This window comes from Schistocerca cancellata, chromosome 1, assembly GCF_023864275.1.
Source record: "Schistocerca cancellata isolate TAMUIC-IGC-003103 chromosome 1, iqSchCanc2.1, whole genome shotgun sequence".
In the NCBI taxonomy this organism is placed as follows: Eukaryota; Metazoa; Arthropoda; class Insecta; order Orthoptera; family Acrididae; genus Schistocerca; species Schistocerca cancellata.
In genome coordinates, this window is record NC_064626.1 from 541,112,754 (window position 1) to 541,131,359 (window position 18,606).

General features: G+C 45.8%; 1 protein-coding gene across 1 annotated transcript in view; it reads left to right on the forward strand.

Moving 5' to 3' along the window:
• The window catches only part of LOC126189278 (odorant receptor 2a-like), a 67,578-nt gene extending 49,462 nt beyond the window's left edge, over positions 1-18,116 (forward strand). The window contains exon 7 of the mRNA XM_049930933.1: positions 18,057-18,116. Coding sequence (XP_049786890.1) covers positions 18,057-18,116 — 60 coding nt within the window. The remainder of the gene's footprint in view (positions 1-18,056) is intronic.
• The last annotated feature ends 490 nt before the right edge of the window (positions 18,117-18,606 follow it).

Genomic DNA, 18,606 nt, shown 5'->3' on the forward strand with positions numbered 1-18,606 from the left:
AAATCGGATTATATGCATCATAAAAATCTTAATATACGCGTGCAAAAAAATGGTTCAAATGGCTCTGAGCACTATGGGACTTAACTTCTGAGGTCATCAGTCCCCTATAACTTAGAACTACTTAAACCTAACTAACCTAACGACATCACACACATCCATGCCCGAGGCAGGATTCGAACCTGCGACCGTATCGGTCGCGCGGTTCCAGACTGGAGCGCCTAGAACTGCTCGGCCACTCCGGCCGGCTATGCGTGCAAATATGCACGTAAAATGCTTAAAATTGCATGAAAAGTGTGGAAATATACAAGATCAAATAACATAAAAACATGGTAGGTAATGCGTGCATTATACCTCAAAGTCGAACCTGTGCATATCAATCGCGGAGAAGAACGCCGGCTACACGAAAAATCGGTGCATTTGGAATACTGATACCACTTTCTGAATACTTTCTGGTGGAGGTTAGGAAGCGATGCTTCCCGGGATTATTTTCTAAAAATTAGCAAAATGGGGATCCATACTGTGTTTCAAGAATTGTTCCTTCTTTGCTATTGGTGTCGGTAATAAGCGGAATGAGAGTGAGTCGCAGCGAAACAATCGATATGTAGAGGACCAACTTCGAGTCATATCGCACGCAGAGAGGCACGCTCAAAAACTCCGTAATATTTTATTTAAAAAACTACATAAAATTACGTAATTTTTTGAATAGCATTAACTATTAATTAATAATATTGGGTGAAAATATCATTTACCATTTATTTTACATTTTTCTGCTATTGTAAACTTAAACGATCAAGTACTGTTCCAGATGTTCCATAGTAAGATCGTGTCTTCGATCACTTAAAACAATTTTTATAAACACAAAAGGACCGTCCTACATCAAGTGACGTAACTGGCCAGCACTTGAATTTGGGTGCTATGTTGGCACTTGTTATTTCTGTAAAAGTTCTCTCATTCCATTAATAAAACTATCAATTTGGAACAAGGGTTTAAAGTCTGGGTTATTGTTTAACGATGTTTTCAAACTTTCTTTAAAGTTTTCTGAGGGGTTCACTAGAATAGTTTTATTCATTAACTGAGTCGATTCATTCAAAGCCAAACCTTGAGTCTCAAGCTTTTTAATTCTTACATGTAAATGTGAAAAATGAGTGCTGATAACAGCAATATCTCTTTTAATACCGGAATCATTAAAAGCTTCCTTGCACTGGCAAACTGCCAAATCCTCTGCACCATGGAAGTAATTTACTACTCCTCTAATGGCCTCGAAACTACGCAGTTTCGAACCAGGTATCGCAACGAATTACCATTGGCTCGGGAGGTAAAAGAACAGTAGGTAGTTTTTCTTCGTAGGTCCTGATGCAAGCAGCAGCCTTTAGAAACACTTCCTTTGTGGATGAAATCAGTTTATTTACATTCACAAACGTGAAACCCACTTCTACTGCAAGGCGATGTACTCAATGAGCAAAGCACATCAAATGAATCCAATTGGGATAAAATATTGGGATGGCTTTTCCTGCTTCGATCATAATGGGAAAAAGATCTAAAATAAACACCAACACCCTTTCATATGGAGAAAATTCTGGGAAATTTTTTCTAATAGGCTCATTCACAAATCTGGCGATCGCAGAATGATTTACCTTCTTAAGTACTTTGAAGGATTTAAAATAGGCAGTAGAAGTCTCTTCTTTTAAAGCACCAACAATTAAATGTGCAATGTAACGGTCACAAACGTCTGTAGTCTGTGCTCTCTGCCGCCGTTGGATATACAGCTGCCAGCATCAAGTCGTATACTCCTAGCTCACTTATTTATTACATAGTTTAATTCTTAATTTCTTTGCGTGTTTTTGGGTACTTGCATTGTTTAGTTCACACATTTATGGCGTATTATAGTATTTGAGAGTTGTAGCATTGCGTTTTAGTACCTGAATGGTGTAAAATCGCGTAGTCTGCTTCCGCCTCCTAGCAGTGTATCAGCAGTGCGCAAGTAGCAGCATTACTGCATTGACTAGTCAATCTTGTATTTTAATAACCGTTTAAATTTTGTGTCGAATTGTTTGTGCTCTCTGTAAATTAGTTCAGACGTTCTTTGCACAACAGTTTTTAACATGAAGGGACTGCAACTGCTGTGTTCGGATGCGGGCTGAGTTGGCATCCCTTCGCTCCGAGCTTCAGATAGTGTTGGCTTCGGTCACACAGCTTGAGGCTGTTGCCAATGGGCATTACTGTGGTGTCCGGATGTGGGTTTGTCGGGGACGGCCAGCTCGTCCCACGCATCCCCCGATCGGACTAAGGCTCTGGCTGCCCGGGATACTGCCAACATTGAGACTGACCCCTCACCCATGGTAGAGTGGGAGGTCGTCTCGAGGTGTGGCAGGGGACGAAAGACATTCCAGAGGGCTGAATGGAAGGCCTCTCCAGTTTGTCTGACGAACCGGTTTCAGGTTCTCTCTCCGGCTGATACTGATCTTCGGCCGGACATCGCTGCTTGTCCTGTTCCAGAGGTTGCCCCTCAGTCTGCAAGATCTGGGCGGTCGCAGAGGGTGGGCTTACTGGTAGTTGGGAGCTCCAACGTCAGGCGCGTAAGGGGCCCCTTAGAGATATGGCAGCAAGAGAGTGGACGAAAACCAATGTGCACTCCATGTGCATACTGGGGGGAGTCATTCCAGATGTGGAAAGGGTCCTTCCACATGCCATGAAGGGTACAGGGTGCACCCATCTGCAGGTGGTCGCGCAAGTCAGGACCAATGATGTGTGTCGCTATGGATCGGAGGAAATCCTCTCTGGATTCCGGCGGCTATCTGATTTGGTGAAGACTGCCAGTCTCGCTAGCACGATGAAAGCAGAGCTCACCATCTGCAGCATCGTCGACAGGACTGACTGCGGACCTTTGGTACAGAGCCGAGTGGAGGGTCTGAATCAGAGGCTGAGACGGTTCTGCGACCGTGTGGGTTGCAGATACCTCGACTTGCGCCATAGGGTGGTGGGGTTTCGGGTTCCTCTGGATAGGTAAGGAGGCCACTACACGCAGCAGGCGGCTACACGGGCAGCAGGGGTTGTGTGGCGTGGACGGAGCGGTTTTTTTAGGTTAGATGGCCTCGGGCAAGTACAGAAAGGGCAACAGCCTCAAAGGGTGCGTGGCAAAGTCAGGACATGCGGGGACCAAGCAGCAATCGGTATTGTAATTGTAAACTGTCGAAGCTGCGTTGGTAAAGTACCGGAACTTCAAGCGCTGATAGAAAGCACCGAAGCTGAAATCGTTATAGGTACAGAAAGCTGGCTGAAGCCAGAGATAAATTCTGCCGAAATTTTTACAAACGTACAGACAGTGTTTAGAAAGGATAGATTGCATGCAACGGGTGGTGGCGTGTTTGTCGCTGTTAGCAGTAGTTCATCCTGTAGTGAAGTAGATGTGGATAGTTCCTGTGAATTATTATGAGTGCAGGTTACACTCAACAACCGAGCTAGATTAATAATTGGCTCCTTTTACCGACCTCCCGACTCAGCAGCATTAGTGGCAGAACAACTGAGAGAAAATCTGGAATACATTTCAAATAAATTTTCTCAGCATGTTGTAGTCTTAGGTGGAGATTTCAATTTACCAGATATAGACTGGGACACTCAGATGTTTAGGACGGGTGGTAGGGACAGGGCATCATGTGGCATTATACTGAGTGTACTATCCGAAAATTACCTCGAGCAATTAAACAGAGAACCGACTCGTGGAGATAACATCTTGGTCCTACTGATAGCAAACAGACCCGAACTTTTCGACTCTGTAAGCTCAGAACAGGGAATCAGTGATCATAAGGCCGTTGCAGCATCCCTGAATATGGAAGTAAATAGGAATGTAAAAAAAGGGAGGAAGGTTTATCTGTTTAGCGAGAGTAATAGAAGGCAAATTTCAGACTACCTAACAGATCAATACAAAAATTTCTGTTCCGACACTGACAATGTTGAGTGTTTATGGAAAAAGTTCAAGGCAATCGTAAAATACGTTTTAGACAGGTGTGCGCCAGGAAAAACTGTGAGGGACGGGAGAAACCCACCGTGGTTCAACAACAAAGTTAGGAAACTACTGCGAAAGCAAAGAGAGCTTCACTGCAAATTTAAACGCAGCCAAAACCTCTGAGACAAACAGAAGCTAAACAATGTCTAAGTTAGCGTAAGGAGGACTATGCTTGAAGCGTGTAGTGATTTCGAAAGTGAAATTCTATGTACCGGCTTGACAGAAAATCCTAGGAAGTTCTGGTCTTACGTTAAATCAGTAAGTGCCTGCAAACAGCATATCCAGACAATCTGGGATGATGATGGCATCGAAACAGAGGATTACACGAGTAAAGCTGAAATACTAAACAACTTTTTCCAAAGCTGTTTCACAGAGGAAGACCACACTGTAGTTCCTTCTCTAAATCCTCGCACAAACGAAAAAATAGCTGACATCGAAGTAAGTGTCCAAGGAATAGAAAAGCAACTGGAATCACTCAGAGGAAAGTTCACTGGACCTGACGGGATACCAATTCGATTCTACACAGAGTACGCGAGAGAACTTGCCCCCGTCTAACAGCCGTGTACCGCAAGTCTCTAGAGGAACGGAAGGTTCCAAATGATTGGAAAAGACCACAGGTAGTCCTAGTCTTCAAGAAGGATCGTCGAGCAGATTAGCAAAACTATAGACCTATATCTCTGACGTCGATCTGTTGAAATTTAGAACGTGTTTTTTGCTCGGGTATCATGTCGTTTCTGGAAACACAGAATCTACTCTGTAGGAATCAACATGGCTTCCGGAAACAGCGATCATGTGAGACCCAGCTCGCTTTATTTGTTCATGAGACCCAGAAAATATTAGATACAGGCTCCCAGGTATGTGCTATTTTCCTTGAATTCCAGAAGGCGTTCGATACAGTTCCGCACTGTCGCCTGATAAACAAAGTAAGAGCCTACGGAATATCAGACCAGCTGTGTGGCTGGATTGAAGAGTTTTTAGCAAACAGAACACAGCATGTTGTTCTCAATGGAGAGACGTATACAGACGTTAAAGTAACCTCTGGCGCGCCACAGGGGAGTGTTATGGGATCATTTCTTTTCACAATATATGTAAATGACCTGGTAGATAGTGTCGGAAGTTCCATGCGGCTTTTCGCGGATGATGCTGTAGTATATAGAGAAGTTGCAGCATTAGAAAATTGTATCGGAACGCAGGAAGATCTGCAGCGGATAGGCACTTGGTGCAGGGAGTGGCAACTGGCCCTTAGCATAGATAAATGTAATGTATTGCGAATACATAGAAAGAAGGATCCTTTATTGTATGATTATATGATAGCGGAACAAACACTGGTAGTAGTTACTTCTGTAAAATATCTGGGAGTATGCGTGCGGTACGATTTGAAGGGGAATGATCATATAAAATTAACTGTTGATAAGGCGGGTACCAGGTTGAGATTCAGTGAGAGAGTCCTTAGAAAATGTAGTCCATCAACAAAGGAGGTGGCTTACAAAACACCTATACTTGAGTATTGCTCATCAGTGTGGGATCCGTACCAGATCGGGTTGACGGAGGAGATAGAGAGCGGCGCGTTTCGTCACAGGGTTATTTGGTAAGCGTGATAGCGTTACGGAGATGTTTAGCAAACTCAAGTGGCAGACTTTGCAAGAGAGGCGCTCTGCATCGCGGTGTAGCTTGCTGTACAGGTTTCGAGAGGGTTCGTTTCTGGATGAGGTATGGAATATATTGCTTGCCCCTACTTATACCTCCCGAGGAGTTCACGAATGTAGAATTAGAGAGATTCGAGCGCACACGGAGGATTTCCGGCAGTCTTGCTTCCCGCGAACTATATGCGACTGGAACAGAAAAGGGAAATGGGAGGTAATGACAGTGGCACGTAAATTGCCCTCCGCCACGAGGATACGGTTTGTAAGTTTGTAAAGAGGAATATTGCTTGCAGTGAATGCTTCATATTGATCCATGTTAAACAGACTGTTTTGGTTACCTTTCGACATATCCCTGCTGCTACAACTTTCTGTTATCAGAAGTTAATTTCGTGGTCCTCTCTTTTGCATTCCTGCGATATGGAGTCTCATCTTGACGTACTGGTCTATTTGAAACATTTTTTTCACGAAATGTTTTTCTCGCCAACTCGACCACTTCCGTCATATATTAATATTCCGGGATCATTCTGCTGCGGGATGCTGCCTGTCGTCACTCGACCGCGATCTTTACAAAGGAGTTGGACGAACACTTCCAAGTCGCTGGTCTGATAGAGGAGGTCCCACATTTTAGACCTCATGGTCTCCAGAGGTAACCACACTAGACGTTTTTCTTCGTGGCCTTGCGAAGGATAACGCCTACAAATCCCTGATACGGTACTTGCAGGAACTGTGAACTCGCATCAAAGCAGCAATTGCACTAGTTGGCCTGGATATAGGAGGAACTGGAATATCGCTTATATTTCATGTATGCTACAGAAGGCGCATTCACTGAATTCCCTTAAACGGCTACTAGGACTGTGTGTGGTCCTTATGCAGCAAACAATAATTCTATCTCCATTTTTGAAATGTACATGATAAAATTTGTGAATATCATTTTGGGACACCCTGTGTAGTTGTTATTAGTTGTAGTAGTAGTAGTAGTAGTAGAAGAAGATGGAGAAGAAGAAGAGAGAGTGCTTAACACCAAGCTTTGTCAGTCTGAAGTCCTGCTCTTTCTACCGCGTCAGAAGTAAGGAGTCTAGCAGTCAAGTGATTTTGTTTAAAAAAAAAAAAAACTTTATTCAATTCATTGCATTATACATAATAACCCACTACCTGACTACATTAGTGGGTCCTAATGATACAGAGAAAATGCAGCTTGCTAATCTACACTACAGGTAATTTTATTATTATTTTTATTATTACTCTAATCTTACCGCTATGAGGTTCTAAGCTACTTAATCTACAAGGAAACTACATGCTACCTGCAGCGTTACAGGTTTGCCAGTGCCACTATATACCTACTGTGTTGGCCAGGCCCACTGAGCTAATCCCAGTGGGCATGCCCCTGGCACTGGGCTGGCCCTTAACTTAGTATCGCTGCAGTCTATTCTAAGGTGTTATCCTATCTTCTACATCTAATCTAATTACATACGTCATAATCGGTGTGCGTTCCCATCCGGTGTTTATGTACCCCCCTCCCTCCTAGTCTAGAGCAAGGCGGATTCCAGCCGTGAGGCGGCTGGCCAGTCCCTACCCGGCGGTACAGTAAGGGTGCACGAAGTCTAAGTCGGTGAAAAGTTTTTGCCTTTAATGAAGATTGTCCCTTAAAAAGTTCTTAAGTACTTTTTTGGATATTTCGTCAGTGAGTTTATTTAGGGTGTTGAAAGTGTTGTCGTGCCTTAATAAGTGGTACGTGTCATTGTTTGGTAGCTGTTGTCTTAGATCATGGGCTACATCATCGAAGAGGTGGCACTCATACACCACATGTTCTGGGGTACCTTGCACTGCACCACAGTCAAACGCTAGTGTAGCCTGCTTCCCAAACCGACATAGATATGTTGGGTATGGTCCATTTCCAGTAAAAAAGTGCAGCATTCCTCTCGTAGGCGTGAAAAATGTAAGTTTTATCCTTTCCTCTATATTCGGTAGCAGCTCATAGTTTCTGCGTCCCGTATCCTCATTGTTCCATTGTTCCTGCCACAGTTCGATCCCTCTTTTTTTGATGGCGTACTTATCCCCAGCAAAAACCCCAAGTATCTCCCTGATTTTGTCCCTGTTCTCCTCCTTCGCCCAGTACCAGGCGGCCTGCTCACGAATTTTCATGTCCAATGGACAGATCCCCATTAGCACTAACAGCGCTCCCCCAGGTGGTGTCCTGTAGGCCCCGGCTGAACGTAGAAGCATGTTCCGCTGCACTCTTCTTACGGCCATGGCAGGCATGCCCCTCGTGAGTCTGTGTGCCCAGACTCCTGATCTGTATCCTACTATTGAGGTCAAGATACTATTATGGTATAATTTGATTAGGTTGGGTGGAAGGTGAAACCGCTTATGACCAATTCCAATGAGATTGTTTAATAAAGCCAAAGATTTTTGTGATACGGTATCAATGTGTGATGCAAAGTTCCACCTCTCATCGATGATAACACCCAGGTATAGGGCCTCGCGGCGCCGAAGAACTGGCGTGCCATTAATTCTTACAGTGGGGTTTCTGACCAGTTGGCCTTTGAGAAGTAGGTATGTGGATTTATTGGGCGCAATCGTCATTTTGCTTTTATGACACCACGATGTAAGTACTGTTAAGGCTCTCTCCACTTTCGGCTCTAAGTCCTCGCGGCTTCGGCCGCCGACCAGCAGGAGGAGGTCGTCAGCGTATGCTATGACCTCTAGCACATAGTCACAGCTCTTTAGGTCTTCAAGTAGTGGCTCCATATTGATGTCCCAAAAGAGAGTTCCTAGGACAGAACCTTGAGGACATCCTTTGGTCACAGTCTTCCTGACTATGCCGCTAGGGGCCGATAGCCAGACCTCCCTGTCTGCACAATAGCTCCTCAGACAGCCGTATTGTAGCCCTGGGCAGTTCTTCTCCCGCAAGCAGGAAAAGAGTGAGGGCCACCACAGGTTGTCGAAGGCGCCACTGATGTCCACCATGATGCCGACGACATACCTGTGCGGGGTGGAGCCACAGACCTCGGCAGCCAGGGCGATTGCGTCAGACGCAGAACGCCCAGACCGAAAACCGGATTGTCTGTCACTCATCCCGCACAGCATGCGGTGTGCTGTCAGTCTGTTTGCCAGTAGCCTCTCAAAAAGTTTGCCCCGTATGTCTAACAAGCTGATAGGTCTGTAAGACTTGATTTCTGTGGGATCTTTGTCTGGATCCTTTTTGATGATGATTACATTTGCTTTTTTCCATATTTCTGGGAATTTCCCGAGTTTCAGGCACTCGTTGTATAACTTAGTGAGAGGAGCTACGAGCTGGGGAGCAAGGAATTGCACCACTTCCGCAGTAATGCCGTCCGGGCCAGGAGCTTTTCCCCTTTTGAGGGCCTTGATCTGGGCAGCAACCTCCTCCTCAGAGAAGGGGTAGGTTCTAAAGTTATTGTTGTAGTCCCTTCGGTCTTCTCTCCTTATTCTTTTCTGTTCTTCTGTCTCGTTTTCCTCCACATCGTCAGGTAACAGGACCCAAAGGAGGGCCTCAGCAGTTTCCTGCCACGTGCCCATCATCCGGTCCCCGTCCCTGACGGTGGATAGCACCATAGGTGATCTGATTTTTTCCCGTACCAGTTTGTACGGGACTCCCCATGGGTCTGTAGCCAATTGGCTTTTCACGTAGTTTTCCCTGCTTCTACGTCTGACTGCCCTAAGCTCCTGTTGGAATTGATCCTTGCTCTCTCTGTAGATCTGCAGCCACCTTTGTTTTTCTCTCCAGACGACAATCCGCTGGTAGTACCTCCTTGCCCTCCTCACAGCCTGGCGCATCTGTCCTAGTTCGACCGACCAGGGTGTGGGGGTGGCCGCAACGGCTCTCCTCCTGGTCGGTACTGCAGCTCGAACCGCCCTGGTGATCGCTTGTACCAGTTCTTCGGCGCACTCTTCCACGTTTTTGTCACTCTCCAGCAAAGTCGGGATGTTGCACTCTTCCACGAGACGGTCCCAGTTGGTCTTGTTGTAATTGAGCTGCAGCTCCCACCCCATGTCCCAGTGGCACTCCCTTTCCCCAATAGTGAATGTGATTCGGTTATGTTCACTGGTGGTTGCTCTGTCCCACACTTTCCAGTTGTCGACTTTTGTGGTAAGGTTTGGTGTTACTAACGTAACATCAATGATTGTGCCTTCTCCCCCGCCGCCAGTATAGGTGGGGGGGGGGTTTCCCTTGTTGGTTGGCAACCACCAGTTGCAATGCCATGATCGTTTCCTCAGCCTTTAGCCCCCGTTCGTCGTGCGTGCCACTGAACCATAGGGGGGACTTTGCATTTATGTCTGCCGTCACGAGCATTCTGCGTCCCCGCAATGCCGTGGCAACTTGTGTGAGTGTCTCCAAGAACTCGTCTATTTCCCTTCCATATTGGAAGTATATGTTCGAGATGTATATCACTCCTGTAGGTGTTTGCAGTTCCACGACATTGCAGTGTTCGCCAGAAAACTGCGCAAGGACTGTGGCTCTGAATGATCTGTTGATAATTACTACTGCAGCTTTTGGCTCTATGTTAGAGTGTATTACTTGCCAATTTGCAGCCATGAATGGGATCCGCCCCGCTTGGGAGTACGGTTCCTGTAAACAGAGTACGACTCTTCTCTTCCACCACCTTCCGGAGTTCCTGCAAGACTAGTTTACTATTGTAGGTGTTTATCTGACCCACGTTTAGTTGGCTCACGTGGGAAGTAGGTATGAATATGTGATTCTGCCCAGTTTTTGGACCAGTCGTGGGCTACTCTACCATTAGTTATCACTGATTGATAATATAATTCATCCATGTCGAATTTCTCATTTCTTCTTTCGAAAACCTTTTTGACTAGATCTCGCAGGGCTCCGAAGTCGGTGGGGAGATTCATTGTCTTGAGCTGGATTCTGTCCACAGCCTCCATTACTGGAAAGGTGACATCTCTACCATACTCGTGGCCGACACGTACCACATGTCTAAATGCAGTAGTGAGGATTGCCGGCTCGTCTAGTCTTGATTGTTGCAGTGCATGCTCCAGGTTGGGGTATATTCGTTGGGAATCAATTCCCATTCCTCCCTGGGATGGTGAGTCAGAGCATGGTGAGTCAGAGGATAGATTTGAGCTGCTCACTTCATTATACTGGACATGTTTGGTGGTTACTAATTCTTTGCTGTGAGATTGTGAACTCCCAAGTACAGGATGCCTGCGTGGTCGAGAATGCTCTTGGTTCGACCCAGGTCCCCAGCAGGGAGGAGAGGGAGCGTCTTCTTCACATGGATCAGTTTGCATGCAAATGTCTTTCATCATTATTACCAGAGATCGTGGTTGCGTGATTTTTTGTATGAATTCTTTGAATTTGTTCGCCCTCAGAGCGTCCCTCAGCCTCTTGCTTGGGGATTTCCTTTTTGGCTTCCTGAGTTCAGCTATGGCCTCAGCCATAGTGAATTCGAGAAATTAATCTTTGTTCTAGCATCCTATACGTTTCGCAGTTCCTACCAGTGGTGTTGCAGGGTTTCCTTCCCCTTTTTGTGCATGGAATGCAGGTTGCGTTCTTGTTACAGTTTTTTCTTATGTGATCCTCTGCCCCACACCTGGAGCAGGCCAGCTTCCTTTCACAGTGTTTATGGACATGGTCCAAATCGCCACAGTTGTGGCATCGGGGGACTACTAAGTAGTCTCTGACATTGATTGCATGAAATCCTATATAAATTTTCCCCATAGCGGTAAGTTTGCGCCACATCTTGCCGGAGACCTCGGCGACATGATGGACAACATCCCGTTCTCGAGGTCCCGTTTTGAAACGCAGATTGAATTCGTTTTTAAATGTTTCCCATTCAATGTCATCAAAGTTTTGATTGTACATGGTTTCATGTATGTCACTTTCAGTTAGGGCCACAGGTACATCGTACAATATCACCAGAGGATTTCTTTTCTTAGGTGGTTCACATTTAATAGCCTTATTTAGTTTAGAATTATTTAATATTTTGTCTCTGTCTTCCTCGGTGGCAAGATCTACAACTACTACATTTTGTGGCCTTTACCTTGTTGATTTTTATTTTGTCTCTTGCCAGGTCGATTGTTGTTGTGAAGATTACCTGTACATTTTGATAGTCTGATCAGGCAGGGGTCTTAATAAGACTGCCGTGTCTGGTTTCTTTGAGATCTTGTGATTGTTTCTTTAGTTGTTTGAGCTTTCGTGGCGGCTTGCGCCACCACTCCGGCCCATTTCTTGACTGGCTGTTGTCTTAGTCTGGCATTCTCTTTTTCCAGCTCTTCGAGACGCCCCTCAAGCTTCGCGTTTGCAATAGCCCAGGCAGCGAGCTCGTTCTTTATTGCCAGGAGCGCAGCCTGGCTTATTTTTCCATTCTTGATGCTGGAATCTAAAATTTGACTGATACGACAGTGTCTCTCATACACATTCTCATCGTCATGTCCCACTTCCTCCTGTGAATTAGGGACAGTAGACATACTCGCCCTCGAAATCGCACTCGAATCACTCGTCTCTTGTTCGGCCATGTTGATTGACGAGTGAAAAGAGGTTGGGAGCCCGTCTCTTACCCCGGACCAGCTCCTCTGGCATGGGGGGGGGGGGGGGGACTGTTGCAGCTCGCCCACCGGCCTCGCCCCAAGGCCAAGGGCACTCTTCGAACTGCAGTGTTCAGCGCGAAGTTGCCAGCGCACTGGTCCCCGTCGGTGGCTCCTTCATCGTCGATTTCAGCCGACGCTCCTCGGCAAGTGCACCCCGCACTCCGGAGAGGCGCATGCACCTCTCGTCCTTCGCCGCTTACTAGCCCAAGCTTCCACCTCTCGGCCAAGGACCGACTCCTACTCAGGTGGTGGGTCGGTCGCCCAGTCGTTCAGCGGTCTGGACCCGTCTAACCTAGCCCAGGCGATGTCACCACCTCCTGGGTTTGGCAGAACACGCCCCGGTTACCCAGGGGCGCGGCGAAGCACCCTTGGCGACTCGCGCCGTGATCCCACGCCGACAAACGAAGTCGCCGGCATGCAGAGCACCTGCTGGTCTGTGCCCTGCGAACAGAAGGGACTGATGTTCGGTTCCTCGACACAGCTCCCCTGTGCCACGCACCCTTCGCTTTCGCATCGGGTTGGGTCGCAGCTCTCCCTTTTGACGCAAGGCAGAATGTCGAGCTTAAAATCTGGCACCAGGTGGAAAGAGCCACTTGGGAAGGAGAGGCTATGAGAGACGCGTCACTTCCCTGAGTGAGGACTGCCGCGGCTCGCCCGACTGGAAGCGATACGCCCCAGTGCGAGCTTCCGTGCCTTACGGCGCGCCGGCAACGGGCGGGCCCGCGCCGAAACGCGCCGTCAGGCGACTGACCTCACGACAGGCCAGTCAAGTGATGTACAAATGGTAGGCCAAAGTACAATGCACGCATTTTATTCTGATAGATTGTAAATGGGGGTGCAGTGCATGTACGAAGGAAGGGTCGCGAGGGAAAGGCGTGGCGCAGAGGGAGCAAGTTCTGTAACAAGTGACTACGCTCATTATTTTTACTATGACAATTTATTTCGATGCTGATGGGCTATTGGGAAGGGGCGGCGGATATTACGTAGATACTCTCTGACTGCATTCAGGGGTAATGCACTCAGAAAGGTAGGGTACCACTGATCCGGGACAAGCTCAGCTGCGGAGAGGGGCGCGTTTCAGGGGGAACAAGCATTGGCTGTCTCAACCAAAACAGGTACAAAACAAGCGCGACGGGCTTTTTACCCAGTATCGGTACGTAAGTAAATGACACAAATAAGTAAGGAATGAGGAATCTGTTTTGGAAAGGCCTTGTTGACACATTCATTTTCAGTAGTGATACTTATTGCTCAAATTCTTTATGAGCTGTTAGAAGCAATATTTACCGACAATGTAATGAGCTACCTAGATCAACTCTGTAGCCGAACAAATCTTCTACGAAGAATTGTACATGGTTCCTACGATGGTTCTGGAATTAATTAATCAAAAATGGTTCAAATGGCTCTGAGCACTATGGGACTCAACTGCTGAGGTCATTAGTCCCCTAGAACTTAGAACTAGTTAAACCTAACTAACCTAAGGACATCACAAACATCCATGCCCGAGGCAGGATTCGAACCTGCGACCGTAGCGGTCTTGCGGTTCCAGACTGCAGCGCCTTTAACCGCACGGCCACTTCGGCCGGCAATTAATTAATCACATATTTCGAAATAAATAAGTGTTGGATCACGTTAGGACACAGTCACTATCCACTGTAATAGTTACCACAATGCCACACACATTCCCGAGAATTATTAGAGCATACAACACGCTGGAAAAAGCTTAACTTCTCTTTGGCCATATTTTAAATGTTATAGTCTTCCTACTCCGTAATCACTGTAATTTGTGTCCGAACCATCTGACTAAATGTACGACGATAGGTTCAAGGCCTATATCCATCTACACCTCCGTACCATAGTCTTCTTCGTGAAACTTTTCAGCATGCCGCACAGACGATGCCCCTGGAGAAGGTGCGATGTTGACTATTCATTCATACACAAATGGTTCAGTGTGTGTCTTGAATGAGTTTCTTTTCTTTCTCCCACATAACCTTTACCCTTTACCCAAATTAATTCCATGGGACTGTACTGACACTGATATGTGGGAAAATTATAAACATTGTGACCACATTCACGTGCAAAAAGTCACGTTCGTGCGTTCTGTAGCGTGACTTGTATGTATTAACGAGCTGCAGGAGTTCGGCAGGAATCTGATTTATAGCATGCAAATTTTTTTTTAAATTTTTTTTTTAAATCCAGGGAAATATATCCGCTTTCGTGGTGTGTGTACTTGTTTTCGCCGTAACAGATTAATGATAACTAGCATGCAGCATTACAATGACCGGTTTCGACGCAAGGTACGGCAAAATTTGTGCAGTGAACCGCTTCACGGAACTAACAGCGTTCATTTCATAATTGTTTCACTGCTGTTTTCCTTACACTTAAACACAAGTTTACTCTCACTAACAAAACCAGAAGAATAGCCAATTATTTTCCAGCATTTCTGTCTGGAATGATTCTGATTCCGCTATGTTTTAGCAAGGTAATGAACTTACGGAACTACCTTCTCATGTATCGTGTTTTTCCTATAAGGAATGTCATTCTTGCTGCACCTACATTAGTTCCTTTAAAAACTCACTTCTTAATATATTTTGGATTGAAGCCATTGTCTTAAAATTCCTTACACTGACAAAGCGCCACCCTTGAAGACGTTTCTCTCATCCGTAACTGTAACAACTTTTTGTGATATCGGGTATTTACCACACACACCGTGCGCTTTAATACGTCGTTGTTAGAACAATCCTATTGTGTTATAGTTTTCTTGCGATTTTGATGCTTTCCAGGTGACATGAAACCAACTTTTCCTAAAGTTTACTGCAGCTTTGATAGTTTCATTTACAACTTTCTCTCTATCGACACCACTTTTCTGCAGTCGTTTCTTGTGTCTGCAAATGTCAGCAGTAAGTGTCCTGTTTTAAAATTCACGTTTGAAAAAGATAATTATTAGGTAAATATTCCCTATTGCTTTCCTGTGAAACACTTCACCTTTATAACCGTCACTATACTTTTTCCTTTAATCCAAGTGAGGGATTTACAGACAAATATTCACAGCAATATTGCTACAAGGAGAAAATCATACCGACAGTTGAATAATTCGGTTGTCGCGAAGGACGGCAAAAGTGTCGCGTGCAGGAGACAGATTCGCGCCAGCCAGCTGTAACTCGCGGCTAGACGCTCGGAAAGAGAATGCAGAATGCATCTTATTGGATGCCAGTGGTCAGTGGAGGGGGCGGGGAGGGGGGGGGGGGAGGGGTTGATGGAAGGTGGGAAGGGGCTGAGGCGGCGGAGGGGGATGCGCAGAATGGATGAAAACTGTACCACCCTTCTACATGACGTGGGATTTAGTACATGTACTCAAAGCCCTGCTGTCACCACAGCTGCTGTTTGTAAATAAGCTGGAGCGCATTGAACTCTTGCATTTGATTCAGTCTGTATCAAATAAAAATACTACGAGTCAGTTTAGAATCCTGTTTCTCGTCTTGGAGAGGTTTTTAGACTTTTAAGGCCATCTTAAAATGCTGAATTGACAGCTTGTCGTTGTGTGCACCATGTAGTATAATTACTGGGAAAAAGAATTTGGAAATAAGGGAAATATTATTTAAAAGGGATAAATGATATTTTAAGATTATCCTGGAATATACAATTGGACAAAGGAGGGGTTTCGGCTATCTGAACAGTCACAGTAGCTAATGAAGAAATAGTTTAACAATAAGATTTTGGTAAGAATAAATAGGTATAAAAATTCTAAAATATTCTTATGTCTCTTGATGAAATAATTCTTTTAATACCTCTTCGAGGCTGCGGTGACAATTTGATGTTTCCCTCCATTATTACTGGTGTCCTTAGATGTCCTCAAGATCGTTGAATTGTTGGTTATACAGTACATTCATGGATGGATAAATAAATATTTCACGAATTTGTGAAACTTTCCTGTATATACAGTCCTGGAAATTGAAATAAGAACACCGTGAATTCATTGTCCCAGGAAGGGGAAACTTTATTGACACATTCCTGGGGTCAGATACATCACATGATCACACTGACAGAACCACAGGCACATAGACACAGGCAACAGAGGATGCACAATGTCGGCACTAGTACAGTGTATATCCACCTTTCGCAGCAATGCAGGCTGCTATTCTACCATGGAGACGATCGTAGAGATGCTGGATGTAGTCCTGTGGAACGGCTTGCCATGCCATTTCCACCTGGCGCCTCAGTTGGACCAGCGTTCGTGCTGGACGTGCAGACCGCGTGAGACGACGCTTCATCCAGTCCCAAACATGCTCAATGGGGGACAGATCCGGAGATCTTGCTGGCCAGGGTAGTTGACTTACACCTTCTAGAGCACGTTCGGTGGCACGGGATACATGCGGACGTGTATTGTCCTGTTGGAACAGCAAGTTCCCTTGCCGGTCTAGGAATGGTAGAACGATGGGTTCGATGACGGTTTGGATGTACCGTGCACTATTCAGTGTCCCCTCGACGATCACCAGTGGTGTACGGCCAGTGTAGGAGATCGCTCCCCACACCATGATGCCGGGTGTTGGCCCTGTGTGCCTCGGTCGTATGCAGTCCTGATTGTGGCGCTCACCTGCACGGCGCCAAACACGCATACGACCATCATTGGCACCAAGGCAGAAGCGACTCTCATCGCTGAAGACGACACGTCTCCATTCGTCCCTCCATTCACGCCTGTCGCGACACCACTGGAGGCGGGCTGCACGTTGTTGGGGCGTGAGCGGAAGACGGCCTAACGGTGTGCGGGACCGTTGCCCAGCTTCATGGAGACGGTTGCGAATGGTCCTCGCCGATACCCCAGGAGCAACAGTGTCCCTAATTTGCTGGGAAGTGGCGGTGCGGTCCCCTACGGCACTGCGTAGGATCCTACGGTCTTGGCGTGCATCCGTGCGTCGCTGCGGTCCGGTCCCAGGTCGACGGGCACGTGCACCTTCCGCCGACCACTGGCGACAACATCGATGTACTGCGGAGACCTCACGCCCCACGTGTTGAGTAATTCGGCGGTACGTCCACCCGGCCTCCCGCATGCCCACTATACGCCCTCGCTCAAAGTCCGTCAACTGCACATACGGTTCACGTCCACGCTGTCGCGGCATGCTACCAGTGTTAAAGACTGCGATGGAGCTCCGTATGCCACGGCAAACTGGCTGACACTGACGGCGGCGGTGCACAAATGCTGCGCAGCTAGCGCCATTTGACGGCCAACACTGCGTTTCCTGGTGTGTCCGCTGTGCCGTGCGTGTGATCATTGCTTGTACAGCCCTCTCGCAGTGTCCGGAGCAAGTATGGTGGGTCTGACACACCGGTGTCAATGTGTTCTTTTTTCCATTTCCAGGAGTGTATTTGCATAGACAAACTTTACTTAATAAAGTCACATGTTACATCATACTTTGAGTACACATGCGTCTAGTCTGATCACAACACAGAGAGATAGACAGCTATTAATTAATTCGTGCGCTCTGGATTCCTCAATAATCATTTCTGGCCTCGCTGTGTCATCTTTGTCTCTGATGGTACCGATGTCTAGAGATCAGAGAGCGAGTCTTTAAGTAAGTTTAAAAATTTCTGTCATAACCACCACGATCGTTTTTGCAACACTTCTTTTCAATTATAGCCTATAACCAACATAACTAATTTGTCACATCGTTATTAAGAAAAACAGTTTGATTTTTAATATGTAGGTATTTCTAAACTTGGACACGTGGAGTATATTTTTTATCATATATCAAACTGTCTCAATTATTCTGTGAGACGTTGGTGCCCTAAGAATGAACAACAGCAAAAAATCAGGCATTCTAATACACGTTCTATTTCTTTTCCAGGTGCTGAATGGGACGTATGCGCTACTGAATATGCTTTACAACTTCCACGGAACTGATTGAAGCCTGATTAATGAGTTTACCAAGCCCAGTATTCTATAATGGATCTCGTTGTCTTGAAAAATTACACAATTCACGAAAATAAACAAATACACTTTGCAAAATTTGTTGTTTATTCAGGTCATTGCAATATCTGGCCACTGGAATACCTAAAGATTTTTTAAATATAGATTTGGAGAATTATTTGGCGACAGGTAATTAAAATAGTTGTAGAACCAGTAAAGAGAGCCAAAAGATTCGTTAATACATTGACTTCGTAAAGTAGTTAATATTTCACTGAAATTTGTATTGTGACAATACATAGTTCTCATAAATTTTACGCAGATGAGAAAAAAGATAATTCACTTGTACTAACAATAAAAGTAATTAAAAACGACAAAACTGTGTTTGTTTTTATTTTCATGAGACTGTTTTTAAGCCATCTTATTGATATGTTGAAGTTTATAATTATTACTGATGTCGTTGTTTGTCATTTCTATATCTGATTCAAACT